The sequence below is a fragment of the Magallana gigas genome, chromosome 7 (genome assembly GCF_963853765.1).
Source record: "Magallana gigas chromosome 7, xbMagGiga1.1, whole genome shotgun sequence".
Classification (NCBI taxonomy): domain Eukaryota; kingdom Metazoa; phylum Mollusca; class Bivalvia; order Ostreida; family Ostreidae; genus Magallana; species Magallana gigas.
The window spans coordinates 24,348,421-24,371,808 of NC_088859.1; the positions used below are offsets into that span (position 1 = coordinate 24,348,421).

General features: G+C 34.2%; 1 protein-coding gene and 1 long non-coding RNA gene across 2 annotated transcripts; one reads left to right on the plus strand and one right to left on the minus strand.

Annotated features, from left to right (window-relative positions):
- Positions 1 to 6,413: 6,413 nt before the first annotated feature.
- Positions 6,414 to 22,802, plus strand: LOC105328878 (tyrosine-protein kinase Src42A). The gene is made up of 8 exons (XM_011429913.4): positions 6,414 to 7,028; positions 8,644 to 8,765; positions 9,809 to 9,972; positions 19,350 to 19,518; positions 19,920 to 20,078; positions 20,179 to 20,357; positions 20,529 to 20,685; positions 21,101 to 22,802. The coding sequence occupies exons 1-8, from the start codon at positions 6,610 to 6,612 to the stop codon at positions 21,310 to 21,312; spliced, it is 1,581 nt and encodes a 526-aa protein (XP_011428215.2). The 5' UTR covers positions 6,414 to 6,609; the 3' UTR covers positions 21,313 to 22,802.
- LOC136270161 (uncharacterized) lies at positions 11,357 to 17,680 on the minus strand. The gene is made up of 2 exons (XR_010707894.1): positions 17,400 to 17,680; positions 11,357 to 11,754 (listed from the first exon to the last, which is right to left on the minus strand). It is a non-coding gene; the product is annotated as an uncharacterized lncRNA (long non-coding RNA).
- Positions 22,803 to 23,388: the final 586 nt, after the last annotated feature.

The window sequence follows — 23,388 nt, forward strand, 5'->3', positions numbered from 1 at the left end:
TATATCGATCCAGATAAGAAATTAGCCATTAGAATTTGGTTCAAAATTAAACAATTTCTGAATTTGTGAAAAGCATTTAATTATTTAATATCAGACCATATGTATACACATGCTAAACTTAACGTTATTAATATTACTGACCAAGTAAGGCAAAGGCAGTATTTTACTCTGTCCCAAGATATCCTCGATTCACATTTTGCTTAATATTGCTTGATATTATATAAATAGTGCCTGTTTGGGAGGGTAACAGTTGAAATTGACACCCCGAGAAAACCATTGTCAACCGACGCGAAGCGGAGGTTGACAATGGTTTTCGAGGGGTGTCAATTTCAACTGCTATCCTCCCAAACAGGCACTATTTATTTTGTTATACTGAATGTCTTCATTTTTAAGAAAATTTTACTGCTTTTATATAGGAATAACGTGAATTCTACAGCGAACCGTACGCGCATAATTTTCGCGCATGTAACATTTTTTAATGTTACCCGTTGCCAAGTGCGTTGCTAACGCTGAGGGTAATAGTAAATATTATTAACTGCGTCTTAACCAATCAGATTTCAGTATCTAACATGAAAGTATAACGATATATAAATAGTGCCTGTTTGGGAAGGTAACAGTTGAAATTGACACCCCGAGAGAACCATTGTCAACCGACGCGAAGCGGAGGTTGACAATGGTTTTCGAGGGGTGTCAATTTCAACTGTTATCCTCCCAAACAGGCACTATTTATTTTGTTATACTGAATGTCTTAATTTTAAAGAAAACATCACTGCTTTTAGATAGGAATAACGTGACTTCTAAGGCGAACCGTACGCGCATGATTTTCGCGCATGTAACAATTCGTAATGTTACCCGTTGCTAAGTGCGTTGCTAACGCTGAGGGTAATAGAACAGATTATGAACTGCGTCTTAACCAATCAGATTTCTGTATTTAACATGAAAGTATAACAATTATAAATACCTGTGGGTTCAAACGATGTTCATTTAAAAGTATGAAAAATTTCAAAGATTTCTCAATCAAAACGCCCCTGTTAACTTATCAGGTTTCAATACAATGCTAAAAAAAAATGTGATATGTCTACGGGGATTTTGTATTGCAGCAAGCCTGGATGATAACGTTGAAAAATCGCGCCGCGGCTGTATTCAGAGTGTATTCCGAATGGAGAAAAGGTGTAACCATTTCCCATTATAAATCTCCGTATGTAACCATTTCCCATTATAAATCTCCGTAAGGAATCTGTTTTCGTTCCTGTGAATTTTTCCGAGTGAAAGATGATAATGTGTCAATGAAATTATCTTAAAATTATCCCTTTCAACTATTTCACTTGCACTTCTTTCATGGGTATGTGTATTTCTAATAAAAGTCGCCCAAATGTGCTGCGTAAATATCTTGGGACAGACTATAAAAGGTCATTATTAAGAATATTGACAAAGCTTGAATTTTCATGCGAACTGTCATCATCTTCATCATCCATCTCAATAATGCATAGTGCCGCATGTGTCAATTGTTAACAGCCATAGTTCACAGCGAGTCGGGAACAGTCCAATCGAGCGCACCCAAAGAGTCGAGTGTTTTTTCTACCTCCTAACCAAAAAAGATTTCCAATCCATTATTATTTCTAACTAGTATGATATCGAATGGTACGATATGTGCAAGCGATGTCTTTCGTACGATATAGTCAGAAAGCCAGTCTTATTTCATACTGGATCACAACTTGAGTGCACTGTCTTATTTTAAATTTTTGAGTTACGAAGAATACCACCACCATGGTAAAAGAAATTTTGGATCAATAAATAATCATAGTACTGAAAGTATTGAGATCCAGACTTGTTTGAACTTGGTGGGCATACACACTATACAGTTTCAGTTATTTTAATAATTATAGCTATTGATATTTTATTAAGGCAAACATCTGCTTGAGCAAAATGCAGAATTATATTAAAATCTGTATTAAATAAACATATAAACAGCAGATATAGTACGATATTTTTAAATACCTCAGGGTTCAAACGAATTCATTCAAAAGTATAAAAAAAAAATTCTCTCTCTCTCTCTCTCTCTCTCTCTCTCTCTCTCTCTCTCTCTCTCTCTCTCTCTCTCTCTCTCTCTCTCATTTGTATTCGTTGATGTTTTCAGCGACTACCGGTAGTCGTTGATACCAGTGAAGGATCAAGGCGAATGATGCTGCGATTTAAAGCTGAAAAGTTTCTTGAAGTACCTGGTATTATGAATTAGTATGAAACAAGTAATAGCTTTCCAAAAATCTTGCCTGACTAAATAAACAAACTTATTCAATGGAAGCATGCATGTATCAATTAATCTGATCAGAAATGAATGTTGATTATCGCTGCTGATCATCAATTTATAAACGGAACGTGCAAATTTAAGACAAAATGTCAGTCTTTTCTTCGATCTAGAACATGTACATATATATCACTTGAAATTCGATTATTTTATAAACTCATTTTTTAGGAATGTATACATATCATATAAGTGCATGTAAGCTTTAAAGCTGGAGATTAAATAGTCATTTTTTTAAATTGTGTTTGTTATATTCAAATGCAAAATCAACTGAAAGTCATTTTTAAAAATTTCCAACAATATGAAATATGAAAGGGTATAAAATCACGTATTGGTTTTTAATGCGTGTGTGGCAGCTTCGTTAAAATCATATTGACAAGCAATTGAAAAAAGGGCGAATTCTCAAATTCATGAAAAAAAAACCCGAACTGTAACGTCAATTCAATTAGAATTCCTTATTTGCAGTTTCATTTATTACATGCTCCTACAAAAGTGGAGGGGGGGGGGGGCAAATCCATAATATTTGCAGCAGCTACATACATTTATATTATACTTTGGATCGGGTGTTTTGGAAGAAATCTATCGAATTAACAAACACACTTGATTAGTAATTGTTAAGTGTAGTAATGTACATTTAGTAAGACACGCGAGTTTTGCTCCCTTTTCAAGATGAATGAAATCGCCAAACTAAACGAAAATCGGGTCAAACCCCGCTTTGGCGATTTAGTTCCTCCAATAAACATTCCAACTGTATTATTATTCCAATTCATTTTTGCAAAGCGTTTTGAGAAAATATATAATATATTATATTATTTACACTGAAAATAGTTATGATAGATGATATACTTTGATAAAGAAGTAATATTCTTAGTGGTTGACATATGGATTTTGATTTTGATATGAAAAATATAAAGTTTTCAAAATGCTTTCATAGAGAATATCTAGTAGATTAATTAAATCACAAATAATTCTATTAATGAACGATATTTCTTCAAACTTTGTATATAGATCACTTGAGAGTTGCTGAATGACTGTTGCATTTCACATCCTTTTTTGGGGGGGAATACTTTGCGTTTAAACGCAAAAACTTTGCGATGAAATGCAATAAGTATTGCGATTGAACGCACTAAAAATTCTTTTCCACTAGGCTCAACATGCTTTCGTAAATACGACCCCAAGTAAATTGGCAGAAAAATTAATTTCGGAATTTCTCTTTTTATTTTGCTTTCACTTAACTTCTGATACATGTACTGTTTTTATATTCCCTTTCCTATCCAAGAAAAAACAATCACATGTGAGATATAAATCATTATTTATGGTAGGGGTACACTGTTTTGATTCAGTACCTGCAGACCTTTAGCACCGTCCCACATTTGAAAGCCCTTATATTATATGAGCACATATATAGGTAGATTTTTCTCCTTCAGATGGTCAATGTATTTTGTTAAAATCTATCTATATGTGAAAGGACATAAATGTACCTCACTGCGCTCATATGTAATTTCTTAACAAAATGCGAACGTGCAGTGGGTCTTCCCCTTTATAAACTGTCATGTAGTCTGGTACCCGCCCCCGCCACTGCGTTTTCACTTCGTTTTGGGGTCCCCAAAACGAAGTGCAAACGCAGTGGCGGGGGCGGGTACCAGACTAACTGTCATGTTTCTCGTCTGTGCCACGCGTGTCACGTGACATAGATTTTCTGTAAACGTGTTCGACGCGACTTTATACGTCATTTCCCTTCATATAAGAGAATACATTATTTTTAAGTTAGAAGTTGATAATACATCAACGGAATTTATTTCTTATCGCAAAGTTTCCCCCAAACTGGTAAGAATTTTGCGATAAATTACCTCACGTAATTAGTAAATATATATACACTAAATATAGTATACACGTCCCTGTTTATTACGATAAAAAACGATCCAAGCCATTAAAACTAAACAGGATGTGTCATATTTATTTACTCTTGTTTTAAAATGAGAAGCATGGTAGATTGTCTATTATCAATTTTATGAAAAGGTGCCGTATCCATATGTTTACGGATATTGTCCAAAAAAGTGCAGTAAAATCAAGCGTGCATGGTGTCCATGACTATGGCACGCCAAATTCACAAAAATGAGCTAAACATAGTTTCTCAGTCGCTAACTAGGTTTATCGGCTGTTTACTATAGTTTACGGATCCTAAACTATAGTTAACGATTCGTTAACTATAGTTTACATCTATGACTATATTTCACGAATGTAAACTATAGTTAACGCGATAATCTATGTCTCATATCTGTAAACTATAGTTAACACTGAAAACAATCATTTGCGATTGTTAAACATAGTTTATCTGATAAATATAGTTTCACAATTGTGAAACTATAATTAACAACTCTAAACTATAGTTCACGAATGCAAATTGTATTATTAAGACATTAAGGCGCCAAATTCACAAAAATGTTATAAACATAGTTTTACGTTTGTAAAGCATGGTTTAAATGACAGTTAACTATAGTTTAGAACCGAAAACTATAATTAACGATTGTAAAACATAGTTTTTCTGATAAATATAGTTTCACAATCGTGAAACTATATTTATCAACCCTAAACTATTTACGAATGTAAACTATAGTTTACAGATGTGAATCTATATTTATCAGCAAAAACTATTGTTTACGTGTCTTTCCAGACAGAAAAACATAGATTTGCATTCGTAAACTAGAGTTTACAGATGTGAAATATAGATTAACATCGGTAAATATAGTTTAGGATCCGTAAACTATAGTTAACAGCGATAAACCTAGTTTATCGACTGTGAAACTATGTTTTGCTAATTTATGTGAATTTGGCGTGCTTTAGATTTGTAAACCGTAGTTTACTGATCATAAAACCCTATTTATCAGATAAACTAAGTTTAACAACCGCAAACGATTGTTTTCAGTGTTAACTATAGTTTACAGATGTGAAACATAGATTATCGCGTTAACTATAGTTTACAGATGTGAAATATAGATAAACGTCGGTAACTATAGTTTACGATCCGTAAACTATAGTTAACAGTCGATAAACCTAGTTTATCGACTGTGAAACTATGTTTAGCTCATTTTTGTGAATTTGGCGTGCCATACTATTGCACGCCAAATGGTTTACAGATGTGAAACATATCTGAATTAACGTCGCTAACTATAGTTTTCTGCCCGAAAACTACAGTTTACAACCGATAAACTTAGTTTATCGACTGTAAAACTATGTTTAAGCTCATTTTGTGAAATTAGCGTGCCATAAATTTGAAATATAGATGATTATCGTTAACCATATTTTTATGTTCGTAAACTACAGTTTACACCCGATAAAACCAGTTTATCGTCTGTGAAACTATGTTTTGCTCATTTTTGTGAATTTGGCGTGCAATAGGTGTCGCCAGAGACATATCAGGCACTTAGCATCGTTTTTGAAAGTGGGGGGGGGGGGGGACCTCGTGAAAAAAAGGAAACACCCTCCCCCCAAAAGGAAACTCTCGAATCACAATTTATCAAATTATGAAATACCTAATGGGGGGGGGGGGGGGAGGGAGAGAGAGACAATTTGCGTAATATTCCCTTTTCTCTAAATTTCACTCTCGATTTTCATTTCTTAAAGATATGCTCCCCAAAAACCGTGACAACTCCACTGTAATTCATTTTTATATATTCAAATTTCAGAAAAATGTCTGCTGCGAGAAAAAGTGTGTGTATGGGGGGGGGGGTACTATAGCAATTAACAATTAAGCAATTATCTTATCTGGTCAAATTTCCGTTTTGCACATATTTTTTCGATACCCAATTTTCCCGTCATGTGCAAAAAGGGAGTTCAAACCTACTATATATTTCCCGACGCGATTATCTCTCTTTGTATGATTCATTCATTTAAACCAGCTCTAAAACGAGCGTTCCGATTAGTCGTATCAAAGTATTTTTCAACCAATGCGAAATAGCCTCTCTTAGAGTTTTAGGCAATTTGTTAAAAAAGTAGTTCTTACGCGTATTAATCAATCGGTAGTGAAAGAAAATGGTCATATTTGGTAGATAAAGATACAAGAGTTGTTGTTTATATATAAAAGATAACATTTAATTAATATTGGAGTATCATCATCTACTGCTTCAGAAAAGGTGAATTTTCACCAGTAATATATTTTGTCGCGGAGCTAGTTCAGAGAGGTGCTGTACGTCTCCATCATGTCGGACAATCAGCGAGACCTCCGAAATCCTCAAATAATGTAAAAATGGATAAGCTGCATATTCAGTGTATAATGTGAAAGCGATAATTATGATATTGATGTAAAAATGGGGAACTGTTTGTGCCCAGATAACTCCAATCTTAACAATTCGGCCGCTCAGCCCGCGTCAAATGTCCAGCCTCCTCAGCTGAAACCATCAGAGCCAAATGGAGCAATTGTTTCTCCGAATCAAGTGACGATAACAACACCTCCACAGCCGGCTAGTCCTGTGATTAATCCACTAACAGTTCTTCCGCAGTCCGGCCCTACTCCTGAGTCGACCCCCTCCACAGTCAAAACATTTGTAGCTCTTTATGATTATGATGCGAGAACCGATGAAGATCTCAGCTTTCGTAAAGGAGAGCATTTAGAGATAATAAATGATACACAAGGTGACTGGTGGCTTGCTAGGTCAAGGACAACCAAAAATGAAGGCTACATACCATCCAACTATGTAGCTAAACTAAAGAGTTTAGAATCAGAACCGTAAGTGTTGTGTCTTGAATTGTTATAGTCTGGCCAGTTAGCTTATTAAATCACAATATGATTGCAGCAAGTCAGTTATCACTTGACTGTATGTTAAAAACAATAACTGTGTTCATTGAATAAGTTTTTTGTTCTGTACAAAAATAAGTTTTGGATCTGTTTTATTTCCTATGCATCATCATATACATCACTCTATACATCTCTAAAATTCAGTTTTTGAAGTAGTTCACATTTATATTATACTACATGTATTTGGTTTATCATAGATGTATGTTGTTATGCACCACCTGTGTAAAAAAAATGTTGTGCTGAAAAGTGATATCATATCAAATATAGAGTACATACTTTGTGCTTCTTGGTGGTATTTGTAGGGTTTTTTTCAACTGAAGAAAAATTGACAAATTAAAAGAAACTAATGAATGCAAAGTCTAACATAAGAATAAGTATTGCCACTTTAGTCCCTATTGAGTAAGCATCCACCCGTTGACTAGCTTTAATACTCATCTTGTGTTTACAGCTTAATTTTATTGATTTCATCTTTCGCTAAAAAATGTACTGCTTTAATGGCTTTCAAGGAAATTCAAACAGTTATCATATGGCCAGAAATTAGTCCTGATAAACTTGTTTTGGAACATTATGTAAGAATTTGGTAAAACCAAACAAAATTGATTGGCAGTTGCATCAAAAATTCAATCCTGGTGTTAAACATTTTGATAAGGCATGAGCGTGGATTCAGGAATCCAAACCCAAGGGTTCATTTCTAACTTTTCTGCACATTATTCAGGCCGCATTATTCCAGCCACACTAGTGTTAACTGTTGCTTGTTATTTATTTTTGACAGAAAAATCAAATTGCCTGTTGACTATACAGGCAATTTGATTTTGCTGTCAAAAATGAATAACAAGGCTGAAATTTACCAAAGTTTTTAAAAATTCTTGAAAATCTTGTTATCAGCAAGTTCCATCATTCTCACCATCGTATTTTAAAACTCACTGTATGTTATATTTTTTAAAAGTTCGACGGCTTATGCTAACCTGTATAAAAAAAACCCCAATATTTGACAAATATTGTACATGCTAAATATAAATTTATATAATATGTTTTAAATTGATGGATAACAAATACAGGGTTCGACATTAATATTAGCCTGTTAGCCTCTGACAATTTAAAACATATTATATTATATAATACGTTTTAAATTGTCAGAGGCTAACAGGCTAATGTTAATGTTGAACCCTGTATATCAGTTATAAATTTATTGCTAGAACCTCATCAGTTATGAAAATACTTTCTAAAATCAAGAATTTAAGAATTATTGTTTTATTCTAAATATAGAAAATAAAGGGGGAAAAAAGAATATCCAATTTACAAGGGCATTAAACATTATGAATTGTCCACCAACGTGAACCAAAGTTTAAGCTGATTTTAATACACCTTTCACACTAGGAATATTTTATGTTGTTTATAAACTTCTGAATCCTTTGTGACAATTTACTAGAAAAATATTATATTGCTGTAGTCGAGATTGACTAAATACAGTTAGGCCTTTTTAAAAAAAAATACTATTTGACCCTTTAATCATGTTTAAAATGTTGTAATTTTTATTTTGTTGCAGGTGGTATTTTGGTAAGATTAAGCGAGTTGAAGCTGAAAAGAAATTGTTATCTGTAGAGAATGAACATGGTGCTTACCTTATCAGAGACAGTGAAAGCAGGCGCAATGACTATTCTCTTTCTGGTAAGAAAATTTGTCTTAATCTGTTTAAAGTTCTTTGAGAGAATATTAGATACATGCATTTGTATTATCTTTTCATTAAGCATAGTAAGTTCCAGATACTTTACCCGTCAAAATATTAACTTTGAATTTTTGTTTTTCTTCGTGTTTGTTAGAATATTCAAACTGACTTTAATTAGAAATTGTGCCTTTGCAAGATTGTATTATAATCTTAAAAATAGATACCGGGGTATTTAAAAAAATTAATTTGAATATTGTGTTTTAAGATTGCATGATCCAATAGGCATTTAATTGTGTCATCTTATTCGCTCATCTTCTTTGTCTTCAGCAATTGAGTTTATTCATTTTTGAGTGAAAAAAAAGCAGAGATGCTGGGCAACATATTAAGAAGATTCTATCATTTTGCTACATGTACTTAACTTGTAAACACTTTTTTCTAACAAGCAAATATTAAAGGTAAAAATTGGTTAGAATACTCAACACTAATGAACACTTTGATGACAAGGGAAGTAAGAAAAAAGTGAATTTTAGTGACACTGCAGAATATAAAGTGCAAAATTGGTGTTTGTCTTAAAAAGAAAATGAAACATCATGATTTGTTTAACCTCATTTGCTTTTAAGCTTAAAAACTCATTGTCAGTATTTTGTGTCATCCACCCTTGACTTCTGTTACCTGAAATGTATACTCAAGCGGGAAGGTGAACTGAAATCATAGGTATTGTGTAAACTTGACTAAGGACTGCATGATGGACAAAGACTTGTTAAATGTTAGTCAGGCTTTTAACCACAGGATACACCTTACTGGTTCCACTGAAATGCACCATCTCGAATAATTACAGTTCAGGCATGAGTGTACACCTGATCTTCATTCAACAGTAATATGATGTACTTGGTCTAATATTACAGGTCAGAAAGAGAACTGACTCTTGAACAAAGTCATTTTGTATAGGTATCTTGTGACATACCCTATTCATCTGTCCTTAATTTCTAGTAACATTTAGATTTGTAAATTGGCCTAGTAAGTTTGAAAGGTTAATTTTTTATAGTGAGAGATGGAGACACAGTGAAGCACTACAGAATTCGACAGCTGGATGAGGGAGGGTTCTTCATTGCTCGTCGTGTCACCTTCCGAACTCTGTCGGAGCTAGTGGATCACTATAACTTGGAGGCTGACGGACTATGTGTTAACCTTCGCAGGCCCTGTACTCAGGTCAGAAACTTGTCTTCAACACCCTATCCCCCCCCCCCCCCCAATCCCAGTATCCCAGTAATCCGCTATACACCACGTTAAAAGAACTCCTTAATGTTAATTTTAGGGGTGGATGGTATGAGGTTTAACAAAAAATAAAGTTAAGATGCATGAGAGGGGGGGGGGGGGATGACTGTTGTAGCTTGTAGACTGGTGATGATGTAATAGATCAGCAGACAATGGGCTGCAGAATGAGTCAACTCTGTTTTAAGTCTGTTGATGAACTATGTAACAGTTCCAAGTGTGGCCCATTAGCATAGCATGTATTGATTTCTCTGTAACAACATTAGCACTTGCTGAACTGGTATAGTCTTTGCATGTCAGCGAGGTGTCAGACAACACCATTATTGTACACTGTCAATACAGCAAGGGCTCAGTAGTAAGGCAGCAGCATTGATCAAGTGGAAAGGAAGCTCCTCCTTAGATTAAGTGGTTCCACTTGAAGGCTCCCACAGATGTAGTATTTATTCTGAACATATGGACACTTCGCATCAATTGTCTGTTCAGAGTATGCCCAGTGCTTGTAAATTTTGTCAATAAACTTTGATTAAGAAAAATATCTGTATGAAATTTGAAGATTAACTGCTCTCTTGTTAGTGTTATGTAAGAAATCAAAAATGATGACTAATGTGTATATGTATTCTGAAATCCTTTCTATTTTTATAATTTTTTTTTTTTTTTTTACAAAAAATAAGAATTCTGACTCTTTTACTTTTGAGTAGAAATATAGAAAAATGGATGTAGAAGATGTTTAGGGATGATATATTGATTTTCTGCCAGATAATCTTATTTTAATAGAGGGGCATTTTCTGTGAAATTCTCAGAGGACTTCTCTGTATGTCCTGTTGTCGTGGTTTGCTGCCAGCTATGTCAATATTAATTCTGAAAGCTTTAAATCTTTCTCCATGCAGGAAAGTAAAATGTTTCCCCATTCTCAAATAGGTTTAATCATTTTTCTTGAACATTTATTGCAAATATGCAAGCAAACATCATAATTTCAAAAATAAAGTCTTCTGTGTAATGCAAATATACAGAATCAGGAAGTGATATTTGACCAACTCTTGACATTGTGTGTATAAAATGTCCTCTTTTCTAAAATGGTTTCATACAAAGTTATGTTTAAGGTAGACATATTTTATGTTTCCGTGGGTGACCCAAACAATTTCCCATGCACTCTAAATTCCTTTGTTTGTATTGCTGTCTTAAGTTGGCGTATGATTAAGACAAAATCCTCCTTTTAAAAACTGCTACATCATTGCCACATCTTGTACAAATATTGTATTGAAGATCCAAGCCTGATCAAATTCAAATAGAAGGCATTGTTGACTTTTTTATGGCGTCGAGCGAAGCTCGAAAGCCATCTAGGGATCGTACGTCCGGAAGTTACATTTTTAGGAGCCAAACAACTCAAATGAGTGCAAAGTTTTCGTATGTGTTTCAAGAAAAATAGATGACATACTTCAATTTCGAGCAGAACTGTACGTCAACAAAACAAGTTTGCAGATTCGAAATGGTTGCCGTCTTTAAAAATGTTCACATTTTATTGAAAACAATATGTCTCGGTTTCAGCGGATGAATACACTAGCACCGAGACACATGCGATAGCTGGGCTTACATACTCAATTTGGTTATGAAATGTACTAGCCTGCAAAATAGATGATTTTGTATCCATATCGAAAATTGACAATGCACAAATGTTTGATCTTGTAGAAACAAAACTTCCTAATCGAGCGATAAGTACATCTTCAGGTTGCACAACACTATTAATTTTTACTATATATTCTTACCAAAATTACGCAACTTTAGATACGGGTAGCAAGTTTAAAACAAACTTCTGGGTAAATTCCTCTTTACAACTTTTAAAACAATTGTTCCTAACCAATTTAGTAGCAAAAAACACACAGCCATCCACAAAGGCACGAGAGTTTGTTTACATCAAAGTTACACATGTGCTTGAAAATCATGTCCGAGCCCTTTCACACCCCTGCCTAAACAACTGACATCAAAAATTCAAGTGACCTCGTAGTTTTACAAAGGTGGGAAAATCAGGCATTTTACATGTTGTTTTTTATCTCAAAAAAAAGTACAGTCCCTGTCGCTGGCGGAAAACTCCTAAAAACGAAGGGGAACTCGGGAATTATTTTCACTCAGCCATGTTTTGACGTGAACCTTCGAAAAAATAGTGTTGTGATACCTGCAAGTAATCTATTATTTTACACTCGCTAAAATAAAAACTGAAAACACAAAAACATTTATTGTGGAACACATGTGGAAAGTTTTACTGAATTCTGTAGCTATATCATAAAGTTATGAGCGATTATTAAAACCATGGTGCTCGCGGTGGCCTCTGATTTATGAAAATATGTTAAAAGTTATACTGTATGTAATTTCACGGCGTGTTAATTTTGAATGATTTTTTTGGTTCTAATGTGTGCAAATATGCATGTTTATTCACAAGACAATGCAAACTTGTTGATATCATGACGACCCGAGAATATATACATGTACAAGTTTAGCGAACCCTGCCTTTGGGGGGAGGGGTTGAAAAACTGCCGTTATATTATTCAATTTTAAAGAATTGGCGTGCATTTTCATATAAATTAGCATTGTCAGGTTCTAATAAAACTAATGCGGGTGTTGGATCATAGCTAAATTCATATTTTACTTTAATATTGGCGTTTTATGGGCATAATTTTATAGATTCTGTATACCATACAAGCGTCTAAATAACTCATTTTACACAAAATTCGTATTACATAAAAGCTTTTTTGGTTTACGACGATAAAACCAACTTTCTGGATAAGCTGCTGTATAATTTTGGGGCAGTTTGGACGGTCCGATACACTATAATCGGGTCGCTGTTTGATGTTCTACGAAATTTCAGAGGAAATCTGGGCTAATTTTGTATGCGCCATTGACAGCAAAATAAGAGAGGTGCCGGCCACAAATGCTCATTGTTGGTGATTTCTAATCTACACACATCGATAGAACGCCAAAAAACTCCACTTTATGACTTAAAACACATCATAACAATTTTCCTTCAGGTTGCACAACACTATTAATTTTTACTATATATTCTTACCAAAATTACGCAACTTTAGATACGGGTAGCAAGTTTAAAACAAACTTCTGGGTAAATTCCTCTTTACAACTTTTAAAACAATTGTTCCTAACCAATTTAGTAGCAAAAAACACACAGCCATCCACAAAGGCACGAGAGTTTGTTTACATCAAAGTTACACATGTGCTTGAAAATCATGTCCGAGCCCTTTCACACCCCTGCCTAAACAACTGACATCAAAAATTCAAGTGACCTCGTAGTTTTACAAAGGTGGGAAAATCAGGCATTTTACATGTTGTTTTTTATCTCAAAAAAAAGTACAGTCCCTGTCGCTGGCGGAAAACTCCTAAAAACGAAGGGGAACTCGGGAATTATTTTCACTCAGCCATGTTTTGACGTGAACCTTCGAAAAAATAGTGTTGTGATACCTGCAAGTAATCTATTATTTTACACTCGCTAAAATAAAAACTGAAAACACAAAAACATTTATTGTGGAACACATGTGGAAAGTTTTACTGAATTCTGTAGCTATATCATAAAGTTATGAGCGATTATTAAAACCATGGTGCTCGCGGTGGCCTCTGATTTATGAAAATATGTTAAAAGTTATACTGTATGTAATTTCACGGCGTGTTAATTTTGAATGATTTTTTTGGTTCTAATGTGTGCAAATATGCATGTTTATTCACAAGACAATGCAAACTTGTTGATATCATGACGACCCGAGAATATATACATGTACAAGTTTAGCGAACCCTGCCTTTGGGGGGAGGGGTTGAAAAACTGCCGTTATATTATTCAATTTTAAAGAATTGGCGTGCATTTTCATATAAATTAGCATTGTCAGGTTCTAATAAAACTAATGCGGGTGTTGGATCATAGCTAAATTCATATTTTACTTTAATATTGGCGTTTTATGGGCATAATTTTATAGATTCTGTATACCATACAAGCGTCTAAATAACTCATTTTACACAAAATTCGTATTACATAAAAGCTTTTTTGGTTTACGACGATAAAACCAACTTTCTGGATAAGCTGCTGTATAATTTTGGGGCAGTTTGGACGGTCCGATACACTATAATCGGGTCGCTGTTTGATGTTCTACGAAATTTCAGAGGAAATCTGGGCTAATTTTGTATGCGCCATTGACAGCAAAATAAGAGAGGTGCCGGCCACAAATGCTCATTGTTGGTGATTTCTAATCTACACACATCGATAGAACGCCAAAAAACTCCACTTTATGACTTAAAACACATCATAACAATTTTCCTTCAGGTTGCACAACACTATTAATTTTTACTATATATTCTTACCAAAATTACGCAACTTTAGATACGGGTAGCAAGTTTAAAACAAACTTCTGGGTAAATTCCTCTTTACAACTTTTAAAACAATTGTTCCTAACCAATTTAGTAGCAAAAAACACACAGCCATCCACAAAGGCACGAGAGTTTGTTTACATCAAAGTTACACATGTGCTTGAAAATCATGTCCGAGCCCTTTCACACCCCTGCCTAAACAACTGACATCAAAAATTCAAGTGACCTCGTAGTTTTACAAAGGTGGGAAAATCAGGCATTTTACATGTTGTTTTTTATCTCAAAAAAAAGTACAGTCCCTGTCGCTGGCGGAAAACTCCTAAAAACGAAGGGGAACTCGGGAATTATTTTCACTCAGCCATGTTTTGACGTGAACCTTCGAAAAAATAGTGTTGTGATACCTGCAAGTAATCTATTATTTTACACTCGCTAAAATAAAAACTGAAAACACAAAAACATTTATTGTGGAACACATGTGGAAAGTTTTACTGAATTCTGTAGCTATATCATAAAGTTATGAGCGATTATTAAAACCATGGTGCTCGCGGTGGCCTCTGATTTATGAAAATATGTTAAAAGTTATACTGTATGTAATTTCACGGCGTGTTAATTTTGAATGATTTTTTTGGTTCTAATGTGTGCAAATATGCATGTTTATTCACAAGACAATGCAAACTTGTTGATATCATGACGACCCGAGAATATATACATGTACAAGTTTAGCGAACCCTGCCTTTGGGGGGAGGGGTTGAAAAACTGCCGTTATATTATTCAATTTTAAAGAATTGGCGTGCATTTTCATATAAATTAGCATTGTCAGGTTCTAATAAAACTAATGCGGGTGTTGGATCATAGCTAAATTCATATTTTACTTTAATATTGGCGTTTTATGGGCATAATTTTATAGATTCTGTATACCATACAAGCGTCTAAATAACTCATTTTACACAAAATTCGTATTACATAAAAGCTTTTTTGGTTTACGACGATAAAACCAACTTTCTGGATAAGCTGCTGTATAATTTTGGGGCAGTTTGGACGGTCCGATACACTATAATCGGGTCGCTGTTTGATGTTCTACGAAATTTCAGAGGAAATCTGGGCTAATTTTGTATGCGCCATTGACAGCAAAATAAGAGAGGTGCCGGCCACAAATGCTCATTGTTGGTGATTTCTAATCTACACACATCGATAGAACGCCAAAAAACTCCACTTTATGACTTAAAACACATCATAACAATTTTCCTTCAGGTTGCACAACACTATTAATTTTTACTATATATTCTTACCAAAATTACGCAACTTTAGATACGGGTAGCAAGTTTAAAACAAACTTCTGGGTAAATTCCTCTTTACAACTTTTAAAACAATTGTTCCTAACCAATTTAGTAGCAAAAAACACACAGCCATCCACAAAGGCACGAGAGTTTGTTTACATCAAAGTTACACATGTGCTTGAAAATCATGTCCGAGCCCTTTCACACCCCTGCCTAAACAACTGACATCAAAAATTCAAGTGACCTCGTAGTTTTACAAAGGTGGGAAAATCAGGCATTTTACATGTTGTTTTTTATCTCAAAAAAAAGTACAGTCCCTGTCGCTGGCGGAAAACTCCTAAAAACGAAGGGGAACTCGGGAATTATTTTCACTCAGCCATGTTTTGACGTGAACCTTCGAAAAAATAGTGTTGTGATACCTGCAAGTAATCTATTATTTTACACTCGCTAAAATAAAAACTGAAAACACAAAAACATTTATTGTGGAACACATGTGGAAAGTTTTACTGAATTCTGTAGCTATATCATAAAGTTATGAGCGATTATTAAAACCATGGTGCTCGCGGTGGCCTCTGATTTATGAAAATATGTTAAAAGTTATACTGTATGTAATTTCACGGCGTGTTAATTTTGAATGATTTTTTTGGTTCTAATGTGTGCAAATATGCATGTTTATTCACAAGACAATGCAAACTTGTTGATATCATGACGACCCGAGAATATATACATGTACAAGTTTAGCGAACCCTGCCTTTGGGGGGAGGGGTTGAAAAACTGCCGTTATATTATTCAATTTTAAAGAATTGGCGTGCATTTTCATATAAATTAGCATTGTCAGGTTCTAATAAAACTAATGCGGGTGTTGGATCATAGCTAAATTCATATTTTACTTTAATATTGGCGTTTTATGGGCATAATTTTATAGATTCTGTATACCATACAAGCGTCTAAATAACTCATTTTACACAAAATTCGTATTACATAAAAGCTTTTTTGGTTTACGACGATAAAACCAACTTTCTGGATAAGCTGCTGTATAATTTTGGGGCAGTTTGGACGGTCCGATACACTATAATCGGGTCGCTGTTTGATGTTCTACGAAATTTCAGAGGAAATCTGGGCTAATTTTGTATGCGCCATTGACAGCAAAATAAGAGAGGTGCCGGCCACAAATGCTCATTGTTGGTGATTTCTAATCTACACACATCGATAGAACGCCAAAAAACTCCACTTTATGACTTAAAACACATCATAACAATTTTCCTTCAGGTTGCACAACACTATTAATTTTTACTATATATTCTTACCAAAATTACGCAACTTTAGATACGGGTAGCAAGTTTAAAACAAACTTCTGGGTAAATTCCTCTTTACAACTTTTAAAACAATTGTTCCTAACCAATTTAGTAGCAAAAAACACACAGCCATCCACAAAGGCACGAGAGTTTGTTTACATCAAAGTTACACATGTGCTTGAAAATCATGTCCGAGCCCTTTCACACCCCTGCCTAAACAACTGACATCAAAAATTCAAGTGACCTCGTAGTTTTACAAAGGTGGGAAAATCAGGCATTTTACATGTTGTTTTTTATCTCAAAAAAAAGTACAGTCCCTGTCGCTGGCGGAAAACTCCTAAAAACGAAGGGGAACTCGGGAATTATTTTCACTCAGCCATGTTTTGACGTGAACCTTCGAAAAAATAGTGTTGTGATACCTACATAAACCAACTAGTGAACTACTTTCACTTTGTAAACAACGTGAATGGGTGCTTTCTTTTATCTACCCCCGATCTTTTCGGCCCGTGTCATTTGGATCCTTGTGAATTTTAGATGAAATTGATAATAAGAGACAGAGTGGTTATCAGCAGTATACAATATATAGAATTAAACACAATAATAATTTAAATATTTATTTCCATATAAATAGAGAAAAAAAATCTAAAAAATTTTTAACTCCTAAGATATTACTATAAACTTAAATTTTCAATTGAAATTCAAAACTTTTTAAGAATTAGGTGAGCAAATTTGTAATGAATTGTAATTTTATAAGTTATGTGATAAATAACATTTTCTATTTTTTTTTTTTTTAAATTTTTTTGATAATTTATGGAAAACAAAATACCAGCTTTTGAACTTGGTCATTTTTTGGCAAAATATTGCATATAGGGTACCATCATTGTATGGATAAGTCCTCCTACAGTTTTCAAAATAGGAAGTTGTTCTTTTGCAGATCAATTAAACATATATCAGAGGTATGCATATTGCTAGGATTTTGATTTTCGATAATTTATGAAAATAATACCAGCTTTTGAACTTGGTCATTTTTTGGCAAAATATTGCATATAGGGTACCCTCATTGTACGGATAAGTCCTCCTACAGTTTTCAAAATAGGAAGTTGTTCTTTTGCAGATCAGTTATACATATATCAGAGGTATGCATATTGCTAGGATTTTGATTTTCGATAATTTATGAAAAAAATACCAGCTTTTGAACTTTGTCATTTTTTGGCAAAATATTGCATATAGGGTACCCTCATTGTACGGATAAGTCCTCCTACAGTTTTCAAAACAGGAAGTTGTTCTTTTGCAGATCAATTACACATATATCAGAGGTATGCATATTGTTAGGATTTTGATTTTCGATAATTTATGAAAAAAATACCAGCTTTTGAACTTAGTCATTTTTGGCAAAATATTGCATATAGGGTACCCTCATTGTACGGATAACTCCTCCTACAGTTCTCAAGATAGGAAATTTTTCTTTTGCAGATCAGTTATACATATATCAGAGGTGTGCTTATTGCTAGGAGTTTGGTTACAGATAATTTATGAAAAGAAATTGCTTGTATTTTGGTTACTGATAATTTATGAAAAAAATACCAGCTTTTGAAGTTAAGTCAATTTTTAGCAAAATATTGCATATAGGGTTACCTCATTGTACGGATAACTATTCCTACAGTTTTATAGATAAAAAGTTGTTCTTTTGCAGATTAATTGTACATGTATCAGAGGTGTGAATATTTTAAGGATTTTTATTTCTGATTATTTATGAAAAAAATACCAGCTTTTGAACTTAGTCTTTTTTTAGCAAAATATTGCATATGAGGTACTTTATTTCACTGGATATGGGTTGGCATGGATTATGGATACAGTTCACATATAAAAAGAAAACCCAGTTAGCTGTCTCATTGACAGCTTTTCACTTGTTTAAAAAATTATTTAGGTTTTTACTCTTCAAATTAACTTTAACTCGACGCCATTGTGGCCCTTCAGGCCTTTGATTCTTCTTTTGATTTCTAAAACACCTTGGCTTATTTGGTCCTCTAAAAGTGTACAGAACTGTATTTTTTCTCACCCTTTTATCTAGACCACTGTATAAATACACCAAATATTTTCACAAACTTATGTTTGTTTGATGAATTTATTTAATGACTGTAAGTTTTGAAACCAGTTTCCTATCATCTTTCTTCGGAAAAAATGAAGTTCTATTCTAGTAAAAGAAATACTGGTACTTAACAATCATAAAAGCCTGTTAATTTTTTATTTATACATGTATCGTTATAATTTTATCTAATAGCTGTTTGAGCTAGAACATTTCAGTGTGCCCCCTTCCAACAAAAATAATACCTAACATTGTAGAGACATGGTTATATCAATGCACTGCTACATTTTATTACAGATAGAGAAACCACAGACAATAGGATTGTCTTATAACACCAAAGACCAATGGGAGATCCCCAAGTCCTCACTGAAACTGCTGAGAAACATTGGGCATGGTCAGTTTGGAGAGGTATGGGAGGGTCTGTGGAACAGCACCACCCCTGTCGCCATCAAAACTCTGAAACCAGGTCAGTACCTACCAAAACTGCTGTGTTCGACTCATATTGGAACTGAACTAGGTCACTTTTAAACATTAATAAATGAACATTTAATTTTATTTATTTCTATAATGTTGATCATTCTGGTCAAGCTTCTCAAGACTAAGCCCATTTAGGGCCGAGTATAGTAATTAAGGCCTTATTATGGAATTATTAAATCTGATAAACCAATTTTGACTGTTACTTTTTCAGATTTAAATAAGTATTAAAAACACATATTTGATATTAAGTATCATGCACAATTTTCAAAATTAATTACTATAAGCCATAGTGCATGCTTTTTTGTTGATTCAAGATTTTTAGCCCCATCTTTTAAGACAAGATGTATACAAATGACAGTGTCACAGTAGTATTTATTAAAATGACTGTAGGAACAATGGATCCTAAGGATTTCCTGGCAGAAGCACAGATAATGAAGAAGCTGAGACATCCCAAGTTGATCCAGTTGTATGCAGTGTGTACACAAGATGAGCCTATCTACATCATCACTGAACTGATGCGGCATGGTAGCTTACTGGAATACTTACAGGGTATGTAGACCACTGGGATATAGTCAGAAAACAACTGACCCAAGCAGTTCCAATCTGTTTGCATTGAAATCAATTTCAACATTTTATTTTTATTTTGAAGGTAAGGGCAGGACTCTGAAGCTGCCACAGTTGATTGATGTGGCTGCTCAGATTGCTAGTGGTATGGCGTATTTGGAATCACAGAACTACATCCACCGTGACCTGGCTGCCCGTAATATACTCGTATCCGACAACAACACTGTCAAGATAGCCGACTTTGGATTAGCCAGAGTTATAAAGGTAATTGAAGATGTCTATATCTGTACCGTCTTGTTTGAGTAGTAAACTTTTATTTCTATTGATCTTTTTTTTTCAAGGGAGATTGGGAAGGGAGTTTATGCATGATAGATTAAAATAAATGTTAATGATATTGAGACCTCTATTTGAAATGTTTATTATGATCTTTTGTAGGAGGATGAATATGAAGCAAGAGTGGGTGCCAGGTTCCCGATCAAATGGACAGCACCTGAAGCTGCCAATTACAACCGCTTCACCATTAAGTCAGATGTGTGGTCATTCGGAATCCTCCTGACAGAAATTGTTACTTATGGAAGAATACCATATCCAGGTTTGTACAGTTAGTTGTGTGATGAATCATTTGTAAATAACAGTTAAATTTTTGTTGTTTCTAAAAGACTATAATTACAATATTTTTTGGAGTTAAAATAAGCTCCTCAGTTTAGTCACTTGTTATACCAACAGTACATATGAAGTAGCCTGAATCTCTGAACATTCACATCGACAAGAGAATTTGCTCCGTACAGCCATTCTTTAAAAAGACTGCATATTAATCACAGATATCATTATAAATACAGTAAATGATATCTTTCTCATTAAGATGTATTTATATGCGACAACTGGCATGAATCAGGAAGCAGCAATCTTCAGATATTGGCCATCCAAATTGAGTGTAGTGCACAATAATGATTTGATTTACGCTTTCAATGGCAGTGTGCATACATGTTCTCTCAATCTTGCTGTAGGTATGACCAATGCCGAAGTCCTTCACCAAGTAGAACATGGCTACAGAATGCCCTGTCCCCCGAACTGTCCCAAGCCTCTGTACGATATCATGCTGGAGTGTTGGAGGAAGGAGGAGATGGAGAGACCCACTTTTGAGACCTTGCAGTGGAAGCTGGAGGAGTTCTTCACCATAGAGGGCTCCGACTACAAGGAAGCGGCCAGTGTCAGATAAAGTCCCACTACTCACGTACAGGAATCTATTGCTGCCTGACTTTGTTTTGTGCTCACTGTTGACGTTGACTTGAGGGGTTGTCGAGGAGGACTCTGACAGAACCACGGATTCACCGAGTCCATGACCAAGTGGAACACATTGCTGTATTATCTGCTCATTAGCTTTTATTTAGTGCAATCGATGAAGCAAAGCTTTTGTACAGGTTGTAGTTTAAGTTTCAGAGCTGCTTCAAGAGTGATGTTTTAAAAAAGAAATCTTTTTATCTAGTCAATATGATTCAGGTTTAGAGCAAAAATGTGTATGCCTTTTCAGAACAGAGGTGGAAACAGCAATATTCCTGGTTGTTCATCATTCAAGGGGCAGTGTTATAACATATTATGACTACTATCAAGAGTGTTTTAAAAAGTTTATCAAGATTTTATAAATATATATATGCATGTATATAAAAATGATTATGGAAACTTTGCATAATTTTAAAAAATTATTTCAATAGAATATCATGAATTATATATTTAAAATGTATGGTATATATTTTGGACTGAGTACCAGCAAGAATAAGTCGTAAACATGATTCTATTTGTATTTGATGTTGTATTTTTTAGATGCTTTATTTGCATTAACCAACTCAACAAATATACCTTAGGTTGTGAGAGAAATTTTCAGTAGGTTGTATTTTAATCATATAAAACAAGGAATGGTGCCAAAAAAGTTTCTTAATACACTGTACTTTGTTTAACTTATCTCCACTGATTCAATTTCTGAAACATAGTTCAGTGCCCCTACACTTAATATCATATTAGAGTATCATTATTGTAAAATATCAGTATCGGTTCATTTCTAACACAAAGGTTGTCTTAAGGTTCAAGTGTTACAGAGAAAGGTTGTTTTAAGGTTTACGTTTAGCCAGGAGAAAGTTTGGTGAAGTCTATGACCACAAACTAGTTTGGAACTTACCGTAATCAATATCCTCATGGTCCTTCCATGGAGTTCAGAAGAAATTGTAACCAAATGCATCTATTTCATAACATCACATCAGATTTGCAATGATCATAGCACTTATATACTGATTATAATCCATGAATTTTCAGTTCATACTTTTACTGTTTAGAAGGTGCAATGCATGATATGTATTGTGTGAATAAGTAAGAGCATTATTGTTTCCCAATGTGTGAACCATTCAGAGCAATTTGTAAAGTGCACAACTCAGCAGGTGCAACACCAGGAACAATTTTAAATTGTATGTACATTGTATCATTTTTATGAAATAAGGTTGTACTCTTTTAAGCAGTTACTTAGTTGTATTGTTTAGTGTACCACTGCATCCTTGGTAGACCAGCTGTCTGTACCCATTCATGTGCTAAGGACCAGTTATCTCCCCTTTCTGCCTCTGTTATTAACACGTCAGTGCTCTGTAGTCTGTCACATTTGTCATTATTAATTGTCATGTGAAGTATATATTGTCATCAAATAAAAAAATACTAATTAAAAAAGGATGATTTACTTTTTTCCACACTTTAATCTTTGGCTGTAAAGCACTAATATGGAATCATTACAATTCATGGTGGCTTATTTTTGTGGATACCTTCTTACAATGAATCTGTCAATGAAGTGTGAAACAAAGTCATATTGGTATATGTTAGTACAAAATAATTCTTCACTCTTTCCTAATCATATTCCCTTTGAAGTAGACCTGCCTGGCCTGTTATTTGAATAAATTTGAAAGCCCTTTCCCTAAGGATGCTTTGTACCAATTTAAATTAAAATTGACCTATTGTTTCTGAAGAAAATATTTAAATTACCAAGCCATATGTCCACTCTTTTTTAATTATCTTTCCTTTGAAGAGGACCTGACCCTTTATTTAAACAAATTTGAAAGCCCTTTTTCCCAAAATGTTTTGTATCATATTTAACTGAAGTTGACCAAGTGGTTGTGGAGAATTTTGAAACATCCAACCATATTTTTACTCTTTCTTAATTATCTCCCAGTTTGACTTTATTTGAACAAACTTGTAAGCCCCTCCCTCAAAGATGCTTTGTACCAACTCTAATTGAAATTGACCCTATCATTTCTAGAAG

Bases quoted from the DNA above. Each gene is read 5' to 3' on its own strand.
- LOC105328878 (XM_011429913.4), top strand. From the start codon at position 6,610: ATGGGGAACTGTTTGTGCCCAGATAACTCCAATCTTAACAATTCGGCC. The intron at 7,029-8,643 runs GTAAGTGTTGTG...ATTTTGTTGCAG, and splicing joins AAGAGTTTAGAATCAGAACC to GTGGTATTTTGGTAAGATTA. The intron at 20,686-21,100 runs GTTTGTACAGTT...ATCTTGCTGTAG, and splicing joins TGGAAGAATACCATATCCAG to GTATGACCAATGCCGAAGTC.